This window comes from Pantherophis guttatus, chromosome 1 (assembly GCF_059756535.1).
Source record: "Pantherophis guttatus breed Tessera chromosome 1, ASM5975653v1, whole genome shotgun sequence".
Taxonomy (NCBI): Eukaryota; Metazoa; Chordata; class Lepidosauria; order Squamata; family Colubridae; genus Pantherophis; species Pantherophis guttatus.
Window position 1 is genome coordinate 306,212,152 of NC_142063.1, and position 24,275 is coordinate 306,236,426.

Genomic DNA, 24,275 nt, shown 5'->3' on the forward strand with positions numbered 1-24,275 from the left:
CCTTCAAGGCTGGCTGGGGGATTCTGGGAGTTGGTCCACCAGTCTTCAAGTTGCCAAGTTTGAGAAACATTACATTACATTCGGTGCTGTATGGCTTATCTCCAAGTTATTAATTACAAAACAAACACTATTTTTTTTTTAGGTTTCTTAAATTCAAACAGATGAGGTCTGAGTTTGTTAGACTAATCATGGTGATGTATTGGGAAAGAGCTGTAATGGGATTAGCCTGTTTGGGGGAAGATTCCCATTGTATATTAAATTATCAAATCAGGATTGGGAGAATATGCTATATGATGAAACTCAGATGCTATATCTCAAGAATAACATGATCTCGACCAAAGACCCAATTACAAGAGTTTAGAAATAACTGCTAAGTTCACAAGTAATGCTCAGCCATGAGTTTGGGCTGTTTTCTATTCATTATGACATATGAATAATGACATAGCATTAGTCATGAATCAACCCAGACAATGTAAAAACATGAGATAAATTCAATGAGTAAAAGCGTTTCAGAAGAATATGAAGTAAAATTGCTTTATGACTGTCCATGCAACCTTCATATGATAGCATTTGTTGCTTGTATCTCACAATCCTTTCTGGATGGTTTTATTCAGAGAAACAGAAAAGAAACACAGATTGCAATTTATGTTCGAGAGGGACTCTTTATTGCAAGCAGTGTATTTTATTTTATTTTATTAAAAAAAAACCTCTTGGCTGTTCTACTCCTCTGCTCAAGCAACTGACGCTAAACTGACTCTAGGCTGCAATTCCAATAATATATATATATATATATGTATATGCATATAAAAGAATTACTTAGGCTGCAAAGTGTCAACATTTCTTTAAAAAAGTAAGAAAAACAAACATTGCCGAAAAGAATCATATAAAAAAGCGGCATTAGATAATCAGGAAAGCTACTGAAAGTCTCCTTCATATGCCAGGCACTTAGTGTTTGTTGCTTTTTTTCTGGGTATGTAAGGAGGCAGCAGAAGGCCTGACAGACTTGACAGTACCAGGAGAAATCAAGCATTGTTCAATAAATATCAGGTTCCTCCTTGTCTTAAGAAAGATTCTCCTTATCTCCTTTGCAGGGATATGATCAAGGAAAAGTCACTGGATCTCTTCAAGATGAAAATAATTGCACTCCAGACCTTTCTGATTCCAGTCAAGTGAGAAACGATTGCAGGATCAAAAAATTGATGAGCTTGGAATGGGGCTGCTATTGTGCATAGCACTACTTTTGGTTGCTTCACAAGATCTGGCCAGATACTGCAAAAATTATAAAAGCGACAACAGGCGTTGTCAAGTTTTGTTTCCCTGTTGCTGTCTCAATGCCTCCTGCCAAAAAATATTAATGACTGAGCAGCATGATTCTTTGCATGTGCCCTTCCCTAGCCCCGCCCCAACTCTCACCCCCACCCCCAAACCAAAACCCTTTCCCAGAAGTAACTTGTCTGTGCTTTTCCATGAAAGGATTTGAAAAGTAAATAAAAGGTTAAATGTGCCAAGACAGAGAAGTCCCAAAAACTTGTTACAGGCTTTCCTTGTGAAATTATCCTAAGACGGACATTCCCAGCATTCCCTTCATTTCTAAGATGTTTTTATCTAGTCCTGTGGAAATCAGAGGTAGACCCTGGAGGAATGCAGCCTGGCCAGGCACAGAGAACACAGCCTGGTGAAGACATCTCGGATCAAGAAAACATCCACAGCCTTCATCCACTAGTGTAAAAGTTCTTGGTCCCTTTTGGTTCTGTTAGGTCCCATTGAGAATCTGTAACAGTCGAAACACCAAAATGTGATTTCAGCCCAATCCAACCTCTGAATAGGGTGGGCATTTCCTATTCAGGCCTTGCTTTCTGATGGGCTTTCTCCAAGCATGTTAGCAATTTCGCTGAAAGATGGGCGGTCCTTTGGGCTTTGAGCCCAACAGCGCTGCATCAACTTGTAACATTTGGAGGGACAACCCTCTGGATGGGGAAGCTTCATTTTCCCAGACTGTAAACCTAAACAGAGAAAAAGAAAGCACGGGGTAAGAACTGCCCTCCCAGTTTTTTGTAGGATGCACATATGATCAACTTTTGAGGAACAGTACAGCTCCTGAATTATTTGCCTTCAAGCAGCAGCTTAGATAATTTTTTTGATAATTTTTATTTTTTAAATATCCATTTTCTGTATAAATAGATCTGTGTGTTTTAGAAGATTTCTCAAATCAAAATGATATGAGGAACAATACTATCTTTCAGTCAACTCTCTCTTCCATTTCCATCCCATTCATCTTTCCTCTTTTTCCATCCTGTCTGAAATTGTATTGAAGAGATTGTAATAAAATCTCTTTATTAAATAAAGTACAACAGTAGCACAACTGTCCAGTAAGCTGAACATGTTTCCTTCACCAGTAGTAAGAGCGAGGATAAATAATATGCATAGCTGCACATCAATCTTTTTCCAAGCGGAGTCTGATTTCAGTTCTTCCAACCATAAGAAAAATCCCTACTCTTCCAACAAGAGGTACTGCTATTCACCTCTGGGAAACAGTTCCAACCGATAAGCAGCTGTTACATTTTGCATTAGTTTTCAAGTACCATCCAACCTATAAAATAGGTTGCATATGTTATAAAATATAAATAATTCAATATGGATATGAATTAACTTGCTTGCTTTGGCAGTAATATAAAGCTTTCAAAGATTTGTTTATTAATCAGCTGTAGTTCTGTGACAAACTCATGAAGTCAGAGGCTTAGAACAGTTCAACTTTTTTCTTCTGGCTGTTTTATTTTTTTCTAACCCTCCCAAAACATATCATGTGATATAGGCATGATATAGACATTTATCATCAAGTTCCTATTTTATAAAAAAAATATGATTATTACTTTATTTACTCTATAAAAACAACTTGTAAAAATAAAATTTGGACTTGAAAGTATGCTAATAATTCCTAATTAGAGTCACGGGTTATAAGCAGAATTATGAGGGCTATCACTCTGACTAAATGCGTATGTGAGAAAAGAAGTGGGCACTCTTTTTAATATAAGATGTAAGCAAATGTTGAAATAGACATCATCTAAGAGAAGGCTCTGTTTTTTCCCCGCATTCATCAAGGAATACATGCCTGCACCTCACAGGATTTTTTTTTCCTTTTCTTATTTGCAGTTTTTAATAAATACTACACAACCTATGATCCACTGGGTCATTATTTTAGAGATATTTCCTTGCCAGATTCCTTAAGGCCTTCTACAATGGCAGAGCTTCTAATATTTATTTATATATTTATTTATTGGTTCGATTTATATGCTGCCCTTCTCCGGAGACTCAGGGCGGCTTACAATGCGTTACACAATATATTGCCTTCACTGGAAAAGTTCTTAAAATTCAGGGAGATATTCAAAGATGTATTTGCTTTGAATTGCATAGCAGTCAAACATCATTTACCACATGAAATGCTTTGTGACATTTTGTATAAAGTCATACAACATTTTATTATGATTTTTACATCATAAAAAAATTATAAAATTTGGCAAATTTCAATTCCCTGGGAGTCATGGGTTTCATGTTTTGGACATATTCTGTAAATTAGCTCCTTTGAGCTAACATGATTCAAAAATTGTTGCCCAATGCGCACAGTTTCACCCAGTTATAGAACTGATCTTTAGTAGTATATAGATTTATATTAACAAGAATTGGAAGATCAATTAATCAAGCATGCATCCGATTGATTTCAAGCATTTTATTAATTATCAATTGAGTTATTAATACTTAACAGTAGGGGGTTGGACTAGAAGACTTCCAAGGTCCCCTCCAACTCTATTATTCTATGTTTTAGCTAAATGTTTCAGGTTCAATCATCATCTGAAACCAAGTGGAACACCAGACTAAGCAGCTTCTTCCAGCCTTCCTTTACTTCTTTTATAGTAGGAGAGCCACTTAATAAAGAAGCTGTTTTAGAACAACCCAGTGTTGCTCCAGTTCATATACATTTCACTAGATAAGGAAAAACTTGATAAGGGTTCACATACCTGCTAACACCTCTTCATTCACCAATGATGAATGTGGCAATTCCCCCAATGTAAATATTTCCCACATGACCACCCCGAAGGACCACACATCAGATTTTGTGGAGAATTCATCCTCCAAGACAGCTTCAGGGGGCATCCAACGAAGTGGAATCCAGGCTTGGTGATAGTGATAATATTCGCTGAACATGGAGAAAAGCAAAGGATAAATCAGCTCTGTCCAAATCTTCTAAACATGGCCTTTGGAGCATCCGCTAAGAGAGATCGAAGCAATCTTACCTGTTGTAAACATCTTTGCTGAGACTTAGTTTTGCCACCTTCACCTGCCTTTGCGCACTGACCAGGCAGTTCCGAGATGCCAAGTCTTTGTGAACAAACCTGCTATTGGAGAGATGTTCCATTCCCAGTGCCACTTGGCAGCAGAACGATAACTGAAAAATACCAGATGCATAAAGGCATAGTAAGCATCCTATGTGAAGCTAAGTGTTCTCTGAACCAGCCAGGAGGAGGAAGAATAAAGGGCAGGCATTTCCTGTTTTGCAAAATTTCTTAGAACAGGAATGAGTATCCTATTGCTATAAGTATCCCCCAAGTCCCTTCTTTGCAGTCCCTGGAGCCCCCCTCTGACCAGCATCAATGGTGGCACAATTTTTTACCATTTAGAGCAGGGGTGAAATCCAACAGGTTCTGACAGGTTCTGGAGAACCAGTAGCGGAAATTTTGAGCAGTTAGGAGAACTGGCAAATACCACCTCTGGCTGGCCCCAGAGTGGGGTGGGAATGGAGATTTTGCAATATCCTTCCCCCAGGAGTGGGGAGGGAATGGAGATTTTGCAGTATCCTTCCCCCAGGAGTGGAGAGGGAATGGAGATTTTGCAGTATCCTTCCCCTGCCACACCCACCAAGCCACACCACACCCACCAAGCCACGCCCACAGAACCGGTAGTAAAAAAATTTAGATTTCACCACTGATTTAGAGGCAGGAAACAAAACTGTAGTATATGAGGTTCAACAAAGTTTTAAAAACAGGAAATTTATCTCTGAACCAAGAACAGGCTAGTTTTATTTATGCAGTCAACCTTCTCCCAAATATTAAGTGTTCTTCCAGGCAGCACTTAAGTTGCCCTTCCAGGCTTTGGGCCAATTTAGAAAGGACACAACACCAATGAAATATTAACTGCAGACTCTTATTTCTTTTAATAACCCTTATTTCTGCAGAGTGGTATTTTAGACCTAAAGCAAATCTATTCAGGTGAATACTCCAGATGATACATATACATGTAAGTTTTTAAATATATATATATATATTTTAAATGCATTTTTCCTTCAAATGAAATTTAGGAAAAAGAGCTGTAATTGTAATTGCATTATAATTCTAAAATTACATTACAGTTACAATTAATTAAAGTATAATTAAATGTGCAATCAGGGTGTCCTTTTGGACTCATCTCCAGGTGGTAGCCATGGCCAGATGACTTTTCATAACTTTGTGTAGTGCACCAGTTGTGCCCATTCCTGGACTGGGAGATTGTACTGTTGATCACTCATGTTCTAGTCATCTCTCAAATAGATTGCTGTAACATGTTCTACATAGAACTGCTCTTGAAGAATCCAGAAGCTATAACTGGTGCAAAATACAGCCATGAGAACAGTTATGCATGCTCCTTGATCAGCTTGCTTGCTTGCTTGCTTGCTTGCTTGCTTGCTTGCTTGCTTGCTTGCTTGCTTGCTTGCTTGCTTGCTTGCTTGCTTGCTTGCTTGCTTGCTTGCTTGCTTGCTTATTTAGTTAGTTAGTTAGTTAGTTAGTTAGTTAGTTAGTTAGTTAGTTAGTATACTTATATGCTGCCCTGGGTCGGTGCGCCCACAGAGAACACCCTCATCCTGGGCGCCACCAGCCGACATTGCTGGGCGATGGCACCCGGCAGAGGGCAGTCCTATGTGAGCGCACTGGGCGGTGGGAGACAGGCAGAAGGTTATCCTGCAGGTACCCCGGGCCCATGCCATGTAGGGCTTTATAGGTAAGTACCAGCACCTTGAAGCGGATCCAAAGAACCACCGGTAACCAGTGTAGCTCGCGCAAGAGAGGTGTAACATGGGAGTAACGGGAAGCTCCCGTAACAACCTGCGCGGCCACATTCTGGACCAACTGGAGCCTCCGGTTTACATTACACCTCTGGTCTCCAAGTTGCTTTGGTTATCAATTCAAAATACTGGTAAATCTATATAGTATTAAAACACTCTTGTCTGTTTGTAACATTCAATTGGATAAAATGGTGCATCATAGAGCAACATTTTTGAGTCAATGTACCTCAAATGACTAACTTAAAGAATGTGTCCAAAACCTAGGACTCATTACTTCAGTGGAACTGAAATTTCAAGGATTTTCAGACCAGTTCTATTGGCAATGTTGTGGCCCCTGCAACACTACTGAGCCGCCACGGTCAGCTCTAATCTCATGACCATGATTTCTGATGCTCCCTGCCAATTCTTACACAGAAAGTCAATGAGGAAGCTGGTGGGAAGTCATAAGTCATTCCCACCCCCGGTGCTTTTTGCCTGCCTACTGTCAGGTGCAAACAACCAGACCCCCCACTTTAAGAGTTCAATTAGCTTTTTATTGCTCAAGCCTATACAGAAAAATTTACTCAGACTAATGATTTGCACTGAGACTAGTTAAGGTTCAATGGCACTCAAGAGAGGGGGTTAGACTTTATCCCCTTGAACTTGTGTAAGTTCTAGACAAAGTGCCCATTTGACTCCTCCCCTGACTTGGCCAATTTCTCTTCTACATCTGTGGTCAGTCTGTTTATCTGTTAGATAAGTAAATATCTCTGAAATGGGTTGTTTAGTGACCTATAAAGTCCTCCCTTTTCGTGGACCAGAAGGTCTTGCTGATGGTCACTCGTGCCATATAATCACATGGATTGCTTCCATGTGCTGAACGTAAGGCTTCCCTTGGAAGACTATTCAGAAGCCACAATTGATCTAGAATACAACAGTATGTGCAGTGTTAAGCACCTCTAGGTTTGCTCACATTACACCACTGTAGTACAAGCTGCACTGGCTCACAGTTTTTTGCGGGATGCAATTCAAAGTGCTTGTTATCTCCTTTAAAGGCCTACTTGGCATAAGACCAGGCTATTTTCAGGACTTAAAGTATCTGCCTGTCCCACCAGTTTGACTAAGGTAGGTACAAGTCAAGGTCCCTCCCCTGAAATGTTGCCATATAGAGGGGCCTAAAAAGCATGTCTTTTCCATAGCTGCCTCAGCCTTGTGGAACATCCTTCTGCCAACAATTCAGCTGACCCCATCCTTTTAGACATCTAGAAGGCCATCAGACCAGGCTCTTCACCCAGGCAGTGAGCTAGAGTGATTGGAGCCTACGGATAGTTGCTGCGACATCCTAGGAGATTATTGCGGCACTGATATTTTTTGGTTTTTTATTTTTTATGTTTATGGTTTGTAATTTCATTATTGTTGTGAGCTTTCCAGAGTTGTGCTTTCAGGTGGAAGGCCATATGCTTTATTTTTTAAATGAAGAAACAAATGAATATATCTTAGATCGCTAATAGATGGTTGTTAGAACAGATCATCAAGATCCACAATGGCTTGCAAATTGTGCATTTGTGATCTACAATTTGCCAGAATCTATCTCTAAACAACTTTCTGTATTAAAAAAATCAACATGCAGGCTTGTTTTTAAATAAGCCTAGCAACAACATTGAAGATAAGGCCACCTGCACAGCAGCCTAAATGCCGTAACAAATTGGATGATATAATTATTGACTCTTTCAAATTAACTCACTCCTTTCTCTACAATTACAGCCTTCTTTAGATTCAGACACTATTAACTCTCCAATTGTACCATTTTACCTTATGTTTTGTGCTAATGGGCTGGGGCTTGAGGTTCTCATCTTTAGTTCTGGAAATCCTCAGGAACTGCTTCAGATCTCCCTAGCAGAAAAGAAATCAGAAAGGAAATCTTCAGAACTATTCAAACGTATACCGAGACAAAAAGAAGTCAGACCAATTCATCTTATAAATCTCTTATTCTCTTTTGATCATATAAAGTAATTTTAAGATGCTAATAATAAATACCAGGATTATCTGCAATAACACCACGTTCATACAGTATTCAGTATACAGTAGTGGATCAGCAGGCAGAGTTAGCATGCATTCTCAAGACCCAGTTGGGCGAAGACAATGTTGCCTTATTAGCGATCTGCTTCTCCCAGATTTTGGATTCATCAACAACTTTGAAGCCAGGACTGAGGATGGGGGAATAGATCAGCATTCATCATTAAAAACTCTGTATTTGTGACCAAGGATCCTGATTTGGAGACTTCTGGGTGTAAATGTATCTTTCTGAAATAGGGCCATAGAGACATCCAGCTTTCCCTACTCAATTATCCTAGCCCAGTCAAGATTCAGGAAACAACTACATATAGAGCTATTCCATAGAGCTCCCTACAGAATAGATACTATCATGTTTTTTTTGTTACTGGTTCATGTCTTAAATTTTAAAATATTGTGTTTCTAAGCTTACCAGGGATGTTTGAATGTTGTATATGCTGACTCTGTAAACTACTTAGAGAGGGTTGTGAAGTACTGTGAAGCTGTATATAAGTCTAAGTGGTATTGCTATTGTTTGACCTGTGGTACTATAGATGTGTTATTGTTCCTCATCATGAATGTTTTTATGTTTTTGCTGTAAATTGCCTGAGTGAATTGAAATTGAGAAATAAATAAATATTCAATATAGAAGTCCCTTTCCAGTGACCAGCTTCTTCAGCCTCCGATCTAAAGGGGTGGAATTTCCATATAAACCTGTTGGCTTTTGTCTCCAAAGTGAACAGAAAAAAAGCATAATCAGCTCATTAGCCACAGCAAAACTGACACAGGTTTACTCAACAGCTCTGCATCCATTATTGTATTTCAATCAACAGGACTTCTCATAAGAGTAAATAAAGTGTATACCACTTCAACCTTGTATACTTATTATTAAAAAAGAAACAAACCCTCCCACACACATACAGCAATTGAATATTTGATTAGATTTCTTACCAAATCTACATATTCCAAGATCATGTAGTGAGGCTCTGTTTCCCTGCATAAGCCAAGCAATCGCAGCACGTTGCTGTGGTTCAGTTTGCCAAACATCTCAGATTCTTGCCTGAAGGCCAACTGTAGTTGTTCATCCCTTGACTGAAGACTCTTGACTAAAACAAGCACTTCAGTGTCATTGTCCTCAATGCCTTTTGCCTTAGCCAGGAAAACATCTCCAAATTCACCTTTCCCTGAAAAAAGGGAGAGCAGCTGGCTAATCATCTCTATACTACACACAGAATACAGTACATTATAGATTTGGATAATGTTGAAAAATTTGAGGCCATGGGCTCCAAAGAAAACTTCAGAGTTGGCCGAGAGAGTACGATGCAGACACCTACTTCACCTGCCCCCCATTTAGCCATTGCGGGTCATAGATAGTTTTTGATGACACAAAGATATTTGTGTTTCTAATGACAAAAGTGGACCTAGGAGAACCCATTGGCTATACATTTGATGTTTTAGGAGAAGCGCAACCTCTTAAATTGTTTTTTGTTTCTGTTGGCTATAGGAAGTGTGTCTGGTGATGTTACTCAGAGGAATAGAAATGTTGGTCAATCAGTCAGTCATCTGATTTCACTCACTGACCAGCAAATCAAAAGAAGTGACGTTTAAGTTGCTGGACATCAATGCAGCCTATATAGCACAGAAACTGACTAGAATAAAATGAGCTATAAAATCATATAATAATACCGGTAGTTCTCAATTGCTTCAATAACTCTTTGAAATCAGTGACAGCATTGAATGAGTGTTGGCTACGACCAGTTCTCAGAGTTCTGGCCTATCATGCATACCCTCACACCTATCCTGATCCACACAGTGCCTCTCCTGCACCCTCCACTAGCCTCCCCAACCCACACAACCCCTGTCCTGTACCCTCTCTGATTCTGCACACACCTCCAGCTATCCCCTTGCTCCTAGAATTTGCAACTTCCTCAGCTTCCTTACTGACTCATTGTTTTGGCATTTATGACTGTGGCATCTAAGCAATGCTATTACGTTTTATGGCTGTACTGTTTAGTGAGGGAAATTTTATAAATTGAGGACTATCATGCAGATAAATAATAGTAAGGTAATTTATATAAGGTAATTAAATGATCATTTGGAAGAATAGAGTAGCACAGACACTATAATATAGATTAATATATCTAGATAAAAGATAGTAATGTAATGTATAAGAAAGAATAATGCATAAGTAGTGATTACACTTTCAAAAGTTGAAGTTTGAGTCCAATTATAATGACTATATTGTTAAAATGACTCTGCCATCTAATAATGAATGCAAGGCAGAAATAAGAATCAATTGACAGTGAGGATATAATACATTGCTATAAAGTAGTGACTAACTGGACAGCTATATTTGAAATGTTTCCAAATGGAAAATATATAGATGTTTAAAGAAAAATTATGGCAAACTATGAAACAGTATTTGGCGGCAATTACTGAAATAGAATAAGACTGATTTGAATTTGAAGGAATCAATGCTACCCAGAGTGCTTGGTAATGAGTGGGAAAACTAAGTGCTCGGGGTGGGAAGGTATTTAAAGATCAACATTTATATGTTAAGCCTTATTTCAGCAAGAAATTTAAAAAGTGCCACAAAACTTGGCTGCCTTCTGTCTGTTAGTGTCCTGAATGTTTGAAACAACATCTTCCAATATTTGAGTGTACCACCCATTATATATCTTTAATTTCCTTCTAAGATGCCATCTCTTCCGTGGTATATTTGACATAACTCCCAGTTCTTATGCTTAATTATAAACCAGAATCTAACCAGACCTAAATATGTACAACTTAAATTACTACAGATCACTTCTCTGTTTGGTATTTTTTGACTACCCTCTATAGTCCCATGGAAATTTAGGGATTAAGCTCTGCTTAGATTAAGCAGTCAATACCTAACTACCTACAAGGCAAAGACACTTTCCAAAAGCTGCCTGAAGAATACAAAATGAAAATCTATGTTGTGGCATTAAGTAATTGGTACAACAACTCTAAAGTAACTAGAGATTTTTAATATAAATTGAAACTCTTCCAACAGTGAGCACAATAGAAGGCATTTTCCATTTTGTCTCATACAGGAGAAATGTCCCTCCAAAATTATGTCCATGATATAGCTATGCATAATTTAATGAAGCATGGCCAGGACAATTGATTTCATTTGCATATACATTTAAATAATTTGATAAAAGTATAGAACTGGGATACACCCAAGGGTGTTACAGAACTGATGATGGAAAAAATTTAGAGGAGTGCGGAAAAAGCCATAGAGATCTCATTTAAGATCACAGTACATTCTGGATTGCTGGGAACAGGAGAAGAGACGTCAGAATGTGTACTGCAAGCAAATATGAAGTAGAATGACTGCTATACAGCATACCCAGAGGAGTGATTGTCTGCAGGCTAGACCGAGAAAAGTGCATTTTATCACTAGTACTGTGCCTCTTGTTGATTGCAGAGCTGCTGCCAATATTTGTCAGAGCCACCTCTTCTTGGATCTCAGCAGTAGTCTGTCCATTTTGCAGCAAAGTACCCCCTGAAAGAAAAGGTTTTTTTTTTAAAAAAATGTTAAGCCAAAGTCTTCCCAGGATGTGTCATATGTTTGGAATTTAAAAGCTCCATGCTAATGATCCTCCTGAAACAAAGTATTGATTGTAAAATGTAGAGCATTAAAAGCTAAGACAGATTTCAGAGAAACCTGATCTTTGTGGGTCCTAAAACATTCCTATAAATAATTATGTTAGAGGTTAGTGCTATATTTTCCAGCACTGAAGCTTCCTTTTCATTTTAAATTTAACTTAAAGGTCAAATAGAACAGGAAGTCTAGCAGGGAGCAAGAAATGTGCCTGGGGGTAAGTACACTGGTACCTACAGGCACCAGGTTGCCTACCACTCTGCTTCATTCTTTAATCCACCTCGACCACCAACTTGGATACCATCAGTGGATATAGCCACTACTTCTTCAGTTCATTTCAGATCTCTGATGACATCCACAAAAGTTTATTTTAATATGTTAATATGTTTCTTAATCTTTATTAAGATCACATAGGTCAAGGGTGTCAAGCTCAAAGCCCGGGAGTTGGATCCGGCCCACAGGGTGCTTAGATCTGGCCCACAGGGCTGCCCTGGAAACAGTGAAAGACTGGCCCATGGTGCCTCTGCCAGCTCCCTTTTCCCTGGCAGAGGGTTGCAGGAGGTTGTCTAAGCCGAAAATGGAGCTTGGGAGCAGGGATGAAATGCTCCTGGTTTGGACCGGATCCCCTGATCCAGTAGCGATGGAGGCAGGTGGTTCGGAGAACCGGTAGCAAAAATCCTGCCCCCTCCCCCCCATTGCCCAGCTGAGCCGTGCAATCATCAGAGGCTTTTTTTTATTTTAAAAAACATTTTTTCTGCAACCTCTTTGGCCGAAAAAAATGCTTTTAAAAGTAAAAAAAAAAGCCTCTGATCAGAGGCTTTAAAAAGAAATAAAGAAAGCCTCTGCCAATCAGGCAAGTCAGCTGGGATCGTCAGAGGCTTTAAAAAAAAAAAAGTCTCTGCCGATCAGGCAAGTCAGCTGGGATCGTCAGAGGCTTTAAAAGCATTTTTTTTCAACCTCTTCAGCCACCATAGGTGCCCCCGACACGAGTGATGTAGAGCTGGCCATGCCCACTACAGCCACTCCCACCCCGGCCCCCGGAGGTCAAACACAACCCTGATGCGACCCTCAATGAAATCGAGTTTGACACCCCTGACATAGGTAGTCCTCAACGTACGACACTTAGAACCAGAAAATTTAGTATTAATCAAGGCATCATGTGACTGTAACTAATTTTATAGTTATTGCTTTTTTTGCTGCAGTCCTTAAGTGAATCAAGGCAGTTGTTAAGTCAGACATCATATGATCATGTTTTGACCTCCCCTGTCTACTTCCCCATTGACTTTTTTTGTTGGAAGCTGGCTGGGAAGATCACAAATAGCAATTACAAGACCCGGGATGCTGCAACTGTCGTAAAGGCCAGACATTTGCCAAGCTGGGATCATATTTATGTGCCTATGTGGATGGTGCAATGGCTGTAAGTAATTATTTTCAGTGCTGTCCTAATTTCAAATGGTTGCTTTAAAATGGTTACAAGTCAAGGACTACTTGTAAATCTGGGTTGGGTGATATAGCTACTTTTCAGAATTTGGCTTAAAGTATAATAAAAAAATAAATAAATTGCAACAAACTTAGGAGAAAATTATTGCAGATAATGTATTTATTTGCAAAATTACTATTCTTAACATCAGTTAACTTTGGTCACTAGGGGGCTATCTAAACATGTGATTTAGGACACCCATTAGATGCGTTCTTGAACTCTGATTAGTTTCCAATGCTATTGTTTTACCACTTGTTTTACCTGCTGGAGACCTCTTGTGGCTACTTCATAAATTTTCAGTAGTCAGAATTTTGTCACAATTTCAAATAGCAGAGGTGGTGATAAACTAATAGAATATTCTGGACAGCCCTTAGAAACTTAGAGGGCCAATAACTCAAAGTAGCCTTTTACAAGAAAGATTGCAGGAACACCTAAAATATATTAAAGGCTGATGGAGTGATTTAAAAAACCCAGCTAATCTTCTATCTGCATAGCAATATTATTTTATTTATCCTGCCTTTATTATTTTAATTAATAACTCAAAGTGGCAAACATAGCACTCCCCCATTCTCCTATTTTCCCCACAATACCTCTCCCCATTGGAGGGGGGAAATAAGATGACTGGTCCAAGGTCACCCAGCCAGCTTTCATGGCTAAGATGGGACTAGAACTCACATTCTCCTTTCTAGCCTGGTGCTTTAACTACTTTCCAAACTGAAGGATAATTTAAGGGGACCCTCCCCGCATCAATATTATGTACTTTAACTTATGCACAGTCCTGCAAATAAAACAATTTAAAGTGGGGTGAAATTCAGCCAGTTCTATCCGGCTCACGCGAACTGGTAGCGGCGGCTGCAGGAGGCTCTGCCCACCCACGCGGACGTCATGATGTCGCTTTTTTGCAATGATTTTAAGCCTCTGTGTATGCACAGAAGGCTTTCCGCATGCGTGGATGATGGTGTGAGCGAGTGGAGCGATCGCGCGGTGTGCACACTTTTGCAAACTGGTAGGGAAGGTAAGTGAAATTTCACTCCTGATTTAAAGCTATTTTAAATTTACTTTGTGTCCCCTGAGAAGAACAATTTACAAAAGCAGCCTCTGGAAACCAGTTACTTTCAAAATTAAGCATGGGAAAACTGTGGCTGATGCATCTACTACCAATTAGCAGCTCTATAAACTCACCTAAACTCTTCTTCATCTGGATATTATCATATAAAGTATCACTGGGATGAACTGAGAATTGCATGCATTTAGGATATTCCTTATCCACTTCCGTCAGTTTCCATTTAACTTCTGTTTTGAACCTCCAAGTTTCTTTTAAAGACCTCTAACATTTTCTCTGACCGTGCAATACCTTAGTTTAACCTACAGAATTGCATTACTTGATCTATTTGAATTGTTATCTTCATAATAATAAACACCCACACCAAATAATTAATTCATCTTTTATCCCTGAAACCTAAGCTGAATGAAAAACCTCTTCCATTCTGTTCAAGGCATGAAAAAGATCCTGTAACTTACCATTCAGACATTCCATCTCTGGTTCTTCACTTTCCGGTTGCTTTTTCAATCTCTTCGCTTTCCTCCTCTTCTTGCAGTAGAACATGAGGCCCAACACAATTATTATATATGCTACTGCAGCACCAACAGAGAGTCCTATGGTCTGAATCATTTTATAGGGGGTGTGGCTGTTGGGCATATTCTCTGTGTTGATAAGTGGTAAATCTGGAAATAAGATGCCAATCTTACATGAGAAATGCCATCAAATTATTAAAATATCTACACTGATTATGTATATAACACCACACAATCAGACATGTTTTTGTCTTATAATGCATAAAAATTGCTGGGCAAATGCCTCTCCTTCAAATTTCTGAGCTATATATAAACAGAGAATAAAATGTGGAAACTTATTTTTGAATAATTAGGAAAAGTGTTAGATGTAATTAAATTCCAGCTTGTCTGGCCTCCTTCCACAATCGGTAATAGTACTATGCTAAACCCACAATACGTAGGTACAGAAATTACGACTCCTTTCTGGAAGAGCTGAGAAACTTTACTTGGGAGATGCTGAATTTATGACAAAAGAATCACCTTCTTGCATTCTAAATGCTACAGCCCGATCACCATCAAACCTATAATCCTTACCAACAACATGGAGAAAGGCCTCGTGGTGCTTGATGTTGCAACTGTTGCCAGCAATGCAAGTATACTTGCCAGAATCCGCAGGGGTGACATCATATATTATTAGAGAGCCATTGGTCATAATTTGGATCCTACAAAAAATGTAAAAGCAAGCAGAGGGTAGGGAAAGTTCATGCAATTAAACTATTGCCTTGCCTGCCAGTAACCTCAGTTGATCTGTGTCAGGCAAGCCCATCTTTTCCAAATATGCCACCCTGCCAGCAATCATTTGTTTTAAACCAAAATGCAGTAGCCAATTATATTTTCTGATAAATGATAATTCTTCCAAAAAACAGACTTAAAAGAAGAATGCAATGGTAACCAATAGCATAACTGCAGTAGTTTCTTGTGTTTCAGAGAAAAAAGAAGGAAAAAATCCAGTAAACCTTCTCGGCTTTTCCTATCAAGACTTCCAAAGGATATGATAGCTATACGACATTCACAGGATACAAGTAGTCCTCATCTTACAACAGTTCATTTAGTGACCATTCGAAGTTACAATGGCAGTGAAAAAAGTGAAATGATCATTGTTCACACTTATAGCCATTGCAGCATCTCCACGGTCCCATGATCAAAATTCAGTCGCTTGGCAACTGACTCACATTTATGACAGTTGCAGTGTCCTGGGTCATCTTTTGTGATCTTCTGACAAGCAAAGTCAATGGAAAAATCAGATTCACTTAACAACTGTGTTACTAATTTAACTGTGGCAAGAAAGGTCATAAAATGGGGCAACACTCACTTCACAACTGTCTCACTTAGTCACAAAAATTTTGGGCTCAAGTATGGTCATAAGTCAAGGACTACCTGCAGTGAAAGTCTTACAGATTTTTTAAAAGAAGCCTCATCAGCTTGAAAATGATATTATTTCTAAGTTTCTAATTCTTCTCTCTCTACAATGTAGCTTAAACTCTTAAGTTCCAGCTCTGTGTTTAAACAATGGATCTAATCTATTCTATAAATTCCAATCTCCAAACTTTCACACAAATGCAATTTATTTTTCACAATGGTTACCATTTAAATGTTATGCGGTCTCCAAAGTTTTAGGTACAAAACTTCAACCACCAGAGATTTTTTTGGAGCAACAGAGGTTAAACATAAGACATGTGAAACACATGTTATTATTTTTTTTTTCTGTGTCAACAGATCCATGATGCAGCACTTTGAGGCATTTTCAAAAAGTATCTGCCCTAATGTTTGATCAACTGTAAATACTGGTTATGGCTTCATACACGAGACAGCAATGAGACAGAGCAATTAATTGTTCATCTGTTGTGTGAGTTTCTGGGGAGAGTTGTGCCACAAGCTAGAGAGAGAACATTTTTTCACAAAACATGAGGTAGAGAAGGAATTGCAAGCAGATGTAAAAGGCCTGAAGGTGATTAAAACAGAGGAAAGAGCCTCCTTAAAAGCACAGCAGTTCAAGAACAAAATCTACATAATAAAGATAGGAAAAGGAGAAGAGAGAATGAATAGACAAAAATACTCTGGCAATGATGATGTGGTTTTCTAGGGTGCTCTTATGGTTGCTGCTTAACTTCTCTCCCTGAAATACATTTTTGCTCTCTTTATGAGGTCTTATTTATAGAACTTGCATTTCATACTCGCTGCTGCAATTGCATGAATTTCAAGGATATTACAGGTTGCTATACAAATGTTTATGTGTGTATTTCTGCCACTTGCATGTATTCCATTAATTAAATATATTTTGTGTATCGTTTACATCACTCATTCTATTTTTCTACTGAACAATGTGGTTTCTCCAGCCACTGTCTACATTTTTTCAAGTACAAATATCTAAAGAACAATGTGAAAGCTGGAATTTTTAGATGCTAAATTATGTAGCTGTATTGCGGGTTCAGGTAGTCCACAGGTTAAGAACCTGTCCGAGGTAAGAAAAACCCTAGACACGAACGGGATGCCTATTGCAAAACAAAATATGGTGGATGGCAACATGTGAATGTGGATGGCATTCTCCTTCATCGAGCTGACAAAGTGCTGAAGCTGTGTCCCACTTTCAGGGACGGCTGAAAACGGATGAACATGGGCTACATATGAAAAACGCATGACTTCAGCAGTTCCTAAAAGCATTGGGCAGCTTTTAGGAACTGAAGGAGCACACTGCCTGCCATTTTTAATAACAGGCATCATGTTTGTAAGTACAAGTTCCAACCCAACTACAAATTTGGGTTAAAGACAGTTTGAGAATGGAACTTGTTCTTAACCTGGGGAGTGCTGTATCAACAGACATATACATACATAACACAAAATGGATAACATATGTTATCTATACAGTCCTGTAATCTTACTTTTCAAAACTTTACAATAACCCCCATATAAAATCCACATATTCCAAGTCACCCCTCACATTTTCCCTAAAATTATGGCTTTTCTAGTCCTAATGGCTGACAATGGTCACCTCTGATGGTTATCCACGATACTGACTGAGATACCATGTGATTCTAATAATAGGAAATCTCCTTTTCCTCATACATTCTACTTTGCAGTCTGTACACACATTTGCTCCATATTTCCACATATTTTCTGACAGAAATAATATGCAAAGGAAATCAGAAAAAGGTGCTACAGATTTAAGTTTGAAAATAAATGTATATTTGAAACTGTTTAAATTGCAGCCTGTGCTTGTTGTAGGCGTCTCCAACTTTTTGCAAGTATATTCTGAAAACATGTGTTTGAAATAAAAGTATGAAGCTTCTCCTGAGCAAAAGCAAATTTAGGACATTGAAAATTGAGCCTGGGCCCAAAAATAACTTTATATTTCCAAACTCTTTATAGTTTCCTGAATTAATGCATAATACATACACGCTCATTTTCTCAGACACTTATTTATTCATTTAACATTTTAAGTAAGCTAATCAGCCAAAGGAGGGAAAAAGAGCCATACCTGGGTGAAAATTCATCATGATCCAGAATCTTATCCTTTCCTTTCCACTGGATTTGTGGCAATGGGTCACCCTCAGCTTGACACTGAAACATGGCTGTGTGTCCTGGATATACAGTTGTGTCATCTGGCCTCAGTTTAAAGCTTATAAACACTAAAAGGAGAAAATGAACCCATTTACACACCACTGAATTCTGGTGTTTCTTGGTACCATTGAGGAGAGACCAGCTGTCTCTGAAGAACACCTTGCTCAAGGTAGCAGAGACCATTACACTCACCATATTATCAGATAGTGGCAGTTATGATGAGCAGGAGAGAAAGCCATTTTCCCACATTTTATCATCAAGGCTCACAAAGATGCTCTTCATCCCAGACATTTCCCCATGTATTTTATTGCCTGAGATGCCTTAACATTAAAGTCTTCTCTTAGCATTTAGAGATAGGAACATTTCATTTATAGATTGAGCATATACTACATGTATGCATTATGGTACAGGTAGTCCTCAATTTACGATCACAGTTGAGCTCAAAATTTATGTTACTGAGCAAGACAATTAAGTGACTTTTGCCTCATTTTACGATCTTTCTTGTCACAGTTGTTAAGTAAATTGCTGCAGTTGTTAAGTTAGTAACATGGCTAAGTGAATCTGCCCCCTCCCCATTGACTTTGCTTGTCAGAAGGTTGCAAAAGGTGATTACAATCATCATAAATATGAAGCAGTTTGCCAAGCATCTGAATTTTGATTATGTGATCATGAGGATGCTGCAATGGTCATAAATGTGAAAAACATCGTAAATCACTTTATTCAGTGCCATTGTAATTTTGAATGGTCACTAAGCAAATGGTTGTAAGCGGAGGACTACCTATAATATGAAAAGAAATAAATGTTTTCACTTTTAATATATTTTTATTTTATTATATAAACTACAAAAAAGAAAAGAAAATAGGAGATTAAGGGAGGGAAAGGGAACAAGGAAAAGAGGGTGTGAGATACAAGGGGAAGAGAAAAAGAAAGAAAAGGGGGCACTGACTTCCAACTCTTCCTACCACAGTACAAGATAAACACACTCCAACCTCAACTTTTTGCTTTTACACATTAACTAGCCATTTCTATAACACCAAATCTTTCTAATCAACAACACCAAGATCAAAGTTTCATTTTTTTTCTTCACAAGCACAAATTCCAAAAGTGATATCCAAATAAGAACATGTTATCCTCTTTAAATAAAGTAATCAATTTAACCATTCCTGCTTTATCTTCCTTGCTATGGAAATAATGTGTGTTTCTTTTTGCACCTAGTAATCTTTGTGAACTGTAACCATTTTTATTTATAAAACTTATTGTATTCTTTCAAATTCTTTGGCATTTCTTTCTTTCTTTCACCCTTCTTTCCAATTAGGTTCTAGTCCAGAAATAAATGGACTGAAGACCCACAGAGACTTGTAGAGAATTAAACAGGTTACTCATATTGCTAATCATGCTAGCAATACATAGAGTTCTGTCACCCAATGTTTACCTGCCACTGTAAGTTGAATTGTTGCTCTGATCTCTCCTTGTGGACCATTGGAAGCAATACATGTATAGTTTCCAGCATCACTTCGTGTCACTTTATGAAAGTGCAGGTTTCCAGAATTGTTACTGACCCGGGCTGGCAGATTTCTCCCATCTGGCCAGGAACAAAAAAATAAATAAATTCAAAACTGGATCATAAGTAGCAAAATGCACTAAATAGCAAGTAAGGACTTGAACAGATTCATTGTACTTAATCCAGTGTCACCCAGTTTGGATTACAACTCCCCCAATTCCCAGTCAGCAGAATATCAGGTTGCAGAAAGCTATACTGGGGAATTTTAGAATAGATGTGGGAAGTATTTTATTTCAAAACTACGTTAATAAAAGATAAAAGGCAAATCTAAAAGGCAATTTAATTGGATTTCTTTCCAAAGCAGAAGTTAAAGATGCCTCTTATAATGAAATCTATTGCAAAAAGCAAAAATTGTGTAACTTGCAGCCCCACCCATAACCTTCAATGTTTAGATTGTACCGGTTTTAATCCAATGGATTGCAGGTTTTTCTCGCCCTGTAGCTGAGCAGGAAATAGTGACTTCTTTATCAAATTCAGCACACTGCAGGGGTTGAGGAGGAGGAGTAAACTTCAGCTTTTCTGAAATGAAATTGCATTTGTCAGAGGCTAAAAGAGACAAGTTAAGCATCTAAAGAATACATTCCTAAATTTTCTGCAAGAAAGCTTTCTTTCCATGGATTGCAGAGATGTGAGTATGGCCAAGAGAAGTTTCAAGGTCTATAAAGACTCTCAGTTTCAAGGCAGCATCAGGAATATAAAAGCCAAACATAAGAGCCATGCTCCAGGTACCTTCTTTTAAATCTTGCCATCTTATTGGATTTTGAAAGTGTGCCTTTTCTGTAGTTGCCATTGTTCTCTAAAATGATCTCCCCACCCCCGTGAAATATATGACAGGCTCCAACTCTGATTGTCTTTAGGAAAGTCTTGAAGAGCTGGATTTTCCCCCAACCACAAGGGGCCAGTTGAGAAGGGTTCCCTTTTGGTTGCTTGTTATAGTGCTTGGTTGTCTTTTGATAATTTGCATTTTACACATATATTGCATATGTTTCCATATTATATGATTTGGGGTTAAACTAACAAAATACAGATATACATAATCTCACATGCAATAAGCGAAGGCCTTATTGTTAGCACATACCCAGAACATGTACCCGGACTTGTTCTTCAATACTTCCTGCTGGAGTGCTGCTTACACACTTGAATATCGTTCCATCATACACTTCCACGCTGTTTATACGCAGTGTCCCATTCTCAGCAATTTCAAAGCGGGAATCCTGCCCAGCATGAAAATTGTGAAGACATAAAGCATGACTACAATTGAGTTTCTACATAAAAAACAACACCATTACAAAGTGCTTTTATGCATGCTATATTCTCAAATTGATTCTAGTGGTAAGGAGACTGTAGCTGTTGATTTAAAACAGCTTTCACACATCTCACAAAAGAGAATGCAAAATTTAAATAATTAAAATACTATTACCGTCTTTCCCCGAAAATAAGACCCTGTCTTTTTTTTTTTGAACCCTGAAATAAGCGTTTGGCCTTATTGCCATGCACTCAAAAGCCCGATTGGGCTTATTATCAGGGGATGTCTTATTTTGGGAGAAACAGGGTACTCCCACTCTCACATACCAAATCCTTATATTAGCATACAAAAGGTGAAACACAGAAAACTTGAAATGCTGCTTTATAGATAAGTTAGAATTAATCCTGTCTACAGCCTTTTGACTTCAAACGGAATACTAAAAGATGCCTTCGTAAGTCTCTGGTTCCTACCAAGCACACTTCCCCCTCTGCAATTAGGTTCTAGTCAGTTCTTGTCTGCAAGAATAAGACTCCATTTTCAGATGTATCTCATACACAGAAAAAGAAGAGAATTAAAATGGAGACTTCCAATGATTGCTTTTTAAGCACTGTGTCAGATGCTTAAATTCATCTCCCTTTTGTTACAGTTTTATGAAAGGGTTTTAATTGCATAATGGGATTAAGCCAGTGGAATCTGATCTATAAAACCACAGGACATATTCCACTGTTCACTGCAAGACCACACACTTGTTTAAATGAATATGTATGTATGTGAGAGAGAACAGAAACTGAACGGGGCAACACCACTAGTGAATTATTTTTGGTCAGTAACAACGAAATATGTGTGTGGGCTGGCTTTCTTGTGGGTACACATATACCCCTTCCTAAGCAACATATTTGATACACATGAATGTACTATAAGCTAAATACAGTCCCAGATATATCCACATATACTCTAATAGGTTTCATGTCTATCAGTTGTATTTTCCCAGAATTCTCTTTTGATTTTATCCGAGCAAGGAAAAACGGAAGAGGCGCAACTCTTATTATTTATTCTCCATCAACTTCAGCAATGGAAGGACTTTCTGTCTTGGGAAAGTACCAGCCAACTAGGATGACAGTCTCTTTGGATTGGAACATGCTCCAAGGAACAGCTACAGCTAGACAGGCATATTCAGAGAAGCCCTGTCTACTATTCTAACTCTCTTTCAAATAATTTTCTTGAAGCAAAGCTCAGTCTACACACTTTCCCTGGGCATTTTAAGAAAACTACAGTTGAGGAAGATCAGGAGGAGGCACATTCACATGGATCTATGTAAAAGTTAATAAAAAGCTAGATTTAGCAATAGTGTTTAGACTTATCTCTCGCCCCATTCATAGTGCTTGTAAACTCTGGGAGTTTACAATGTCAGCATATTGCCCCCCAAAACCTGGCTCCCCATTTTACCAACATCAAAAGAATGGAAGGTTGAGTCAACCCTGAACCCATCAGGATCAAACTCTAGACTGTGGCAGAGTTAGCCTGCAATGCCGCATTCTAACCACTGCGTCACCAGGGTTCCTTACGATTTAGAGAAAAGCATAGCGCAGAGTCAAAATACAGAAATATAATGTTAAATCAAGAGAATTTAAAGTACAATGTAGAAAGAAAAGTCATACTATCAATATAATGGAAGCATCTATGAGAACTGTGTTAATAGGAGAGGAAGCCTGAGGTGCCTTAAAAGTATAACAATTAGGAGTAAAGATTAAGCAGAAAAATGACTAGACAACTTGTTCCACCAGACAGTAAAAGATCCTTTGATAATTTACCTCTGAAATAGGATTGCCATTACGAAACCAGTTGACAGTGGGCTTGGGAGAGGCTTTACTGCCACAATGAAGGTATCCTGGTTTACTCTCCTCTAGCTGACTGTCCTTGGGCTTTTCCACCCATTCTGGCTTTGCTGGAAAGAGATAAAAGAAAAAGAAAGATTACTAATCAGAACTGACCTAATAGCAGAAGATTCTGGTATGCATTGTATGCCATCCTAGATGGGCCTTCTGAAGAGACCCCTTTTTTCATTTGTTTCTTGAAAAAAGTCCTAAACCAAATTGACAGAATGATAAAGACCATAAATCTAAATTACAGCACCAGGTTCATTTAGCTTTGATAACCTAGCCATGGCCAAGTTCTCTTCAAAGGTTTTAGAGTGAATTTTTATTTTCTTTAACTACCATCCCAACTCAAAGAATACTGAAAATTCACTGCACTTTTTGTTCTGTCAACATATTCATAATGGAACCAGCTTACTTGCTACTGTAATGGAAAGATCTTGTTTTTTTTCTCCAGCCTTGTTCACTGCATGGCAAGTATATATTCCGGTATCCTTTTCTACAATAGTGGTGAAGACAAGGTCCCCTGCTTCTTGGTGAACTCTCCCAGTAGTGGGGATACGAACATTGTTTCTCTCCCACCAAATATGGGGTTCAGGGATCCCACGAGGAGCCACACAGGTTACACGTTGCTCTTTATTGGCTATGACAATTTTGGGGTCAAATACTTGAGAAAAATCTTCAATTTCTATGAAAAAACAGAATGTACATTTTAGAATCCAGCAATGTTGATACGTGATTTGAGCTAAATGTGTTAGGATAAGCCTTAATTACATATCTGAATATGACAGTATCCAACAATTTATCATTTTTATGATACCCAAATTTCTGGGTAGCTAGCTCTTTACACCCTGAAAGTATGGCAAAATGAAGAACCTTCAGCCCAAAACTTTCCAAACTCCACAGAGTCTCTGTGAGATACAAGCCCATACCTGCTAGTTGCAGGGTTGCCTCCAGGATTACAGGTTTTCCTTTCTGTCCACGGCCAACACATTTATAGACTCCAACACTGCGTGGTTTCACCTGAGTTACTAGTAAAGAGCCATTGGAAAATATGATGGTCCTTTGAAAGAACAGGGAGAGAAGATGTATTGAGCTGATACAACGAAAAGATAGTTACAGCAACGATGGATGCCTCCATAATGGCACTATTCACTATTCTGACAACCTTCACCACAGTATTTACTACTAT

General features: G+C 38.5%; 1 protein-coding gene across 1 annotated transcript in view; it reads right to left on the reverse strand.

Moving 5' to 3' along the window:
- Positions 1-642: 642 nt before the first annotated feature.
- The window catches only part of PTK7 (protein tyrosine kinase 7 (inactive)), a 78,751-nt gene continuing 55,118 nt past the window's right edge, over positions 643-24,275 (reverse strand). The window contains exons 6-20 of the mRNA XM_034427606.3: positions 24,016-24,146; positions 23,502-23,771; positions 23,021-23,154; positions 21,042-21,177; positions 20,363-20,482; positions 19,835-19,984; positions 18,320-18,470; positions 15,379-15,506; positions 14,752-14,955; positions 11,496-11,651; positions 9,074-9,306; positions 7,883-7,963; positions 4,290-4,441; positions 4,014-4,192; positions 643-2,003 (exon numbers count right to left, since the gene is read on the reverse strand). Coding sequence (XP_034283497.2) covers positions 1,843-2,003; positions 4,014-4,192; positions 4,290-4,441; positions 7,883-7,963; positions 9,074-9,306; positions 11,496-11,651; positions 14,752-14,955; positions 15,379-15,506; positions 18,320-18,470; positions 19,835-19,984; positions 20,363-20,482; positions 21,042-21,177; positions 23,021-23,154; positions 23,502-23,771; positions 24,016-24,146 — 2,386 coding nt within the window. The 3' untranslated portion in view covers positions 643-1,842. The remainder of the gene's footprint in view (positions 2,004-4,013; positions 4,193-4,289; positions 4,442-7,882; positions 7,964-9,073; positions 9,307-11,495; positions 11,652-14,751; positions 14,956-15,378; positions 15,507-18,319; positions 18,471-19,834; positions 19,985-20,362; positions 20,483-21,041; positions 21,178-23,020; positions 23,155-23,501; positions 23,772-24,015; positions 24,147-24,275) is intronic.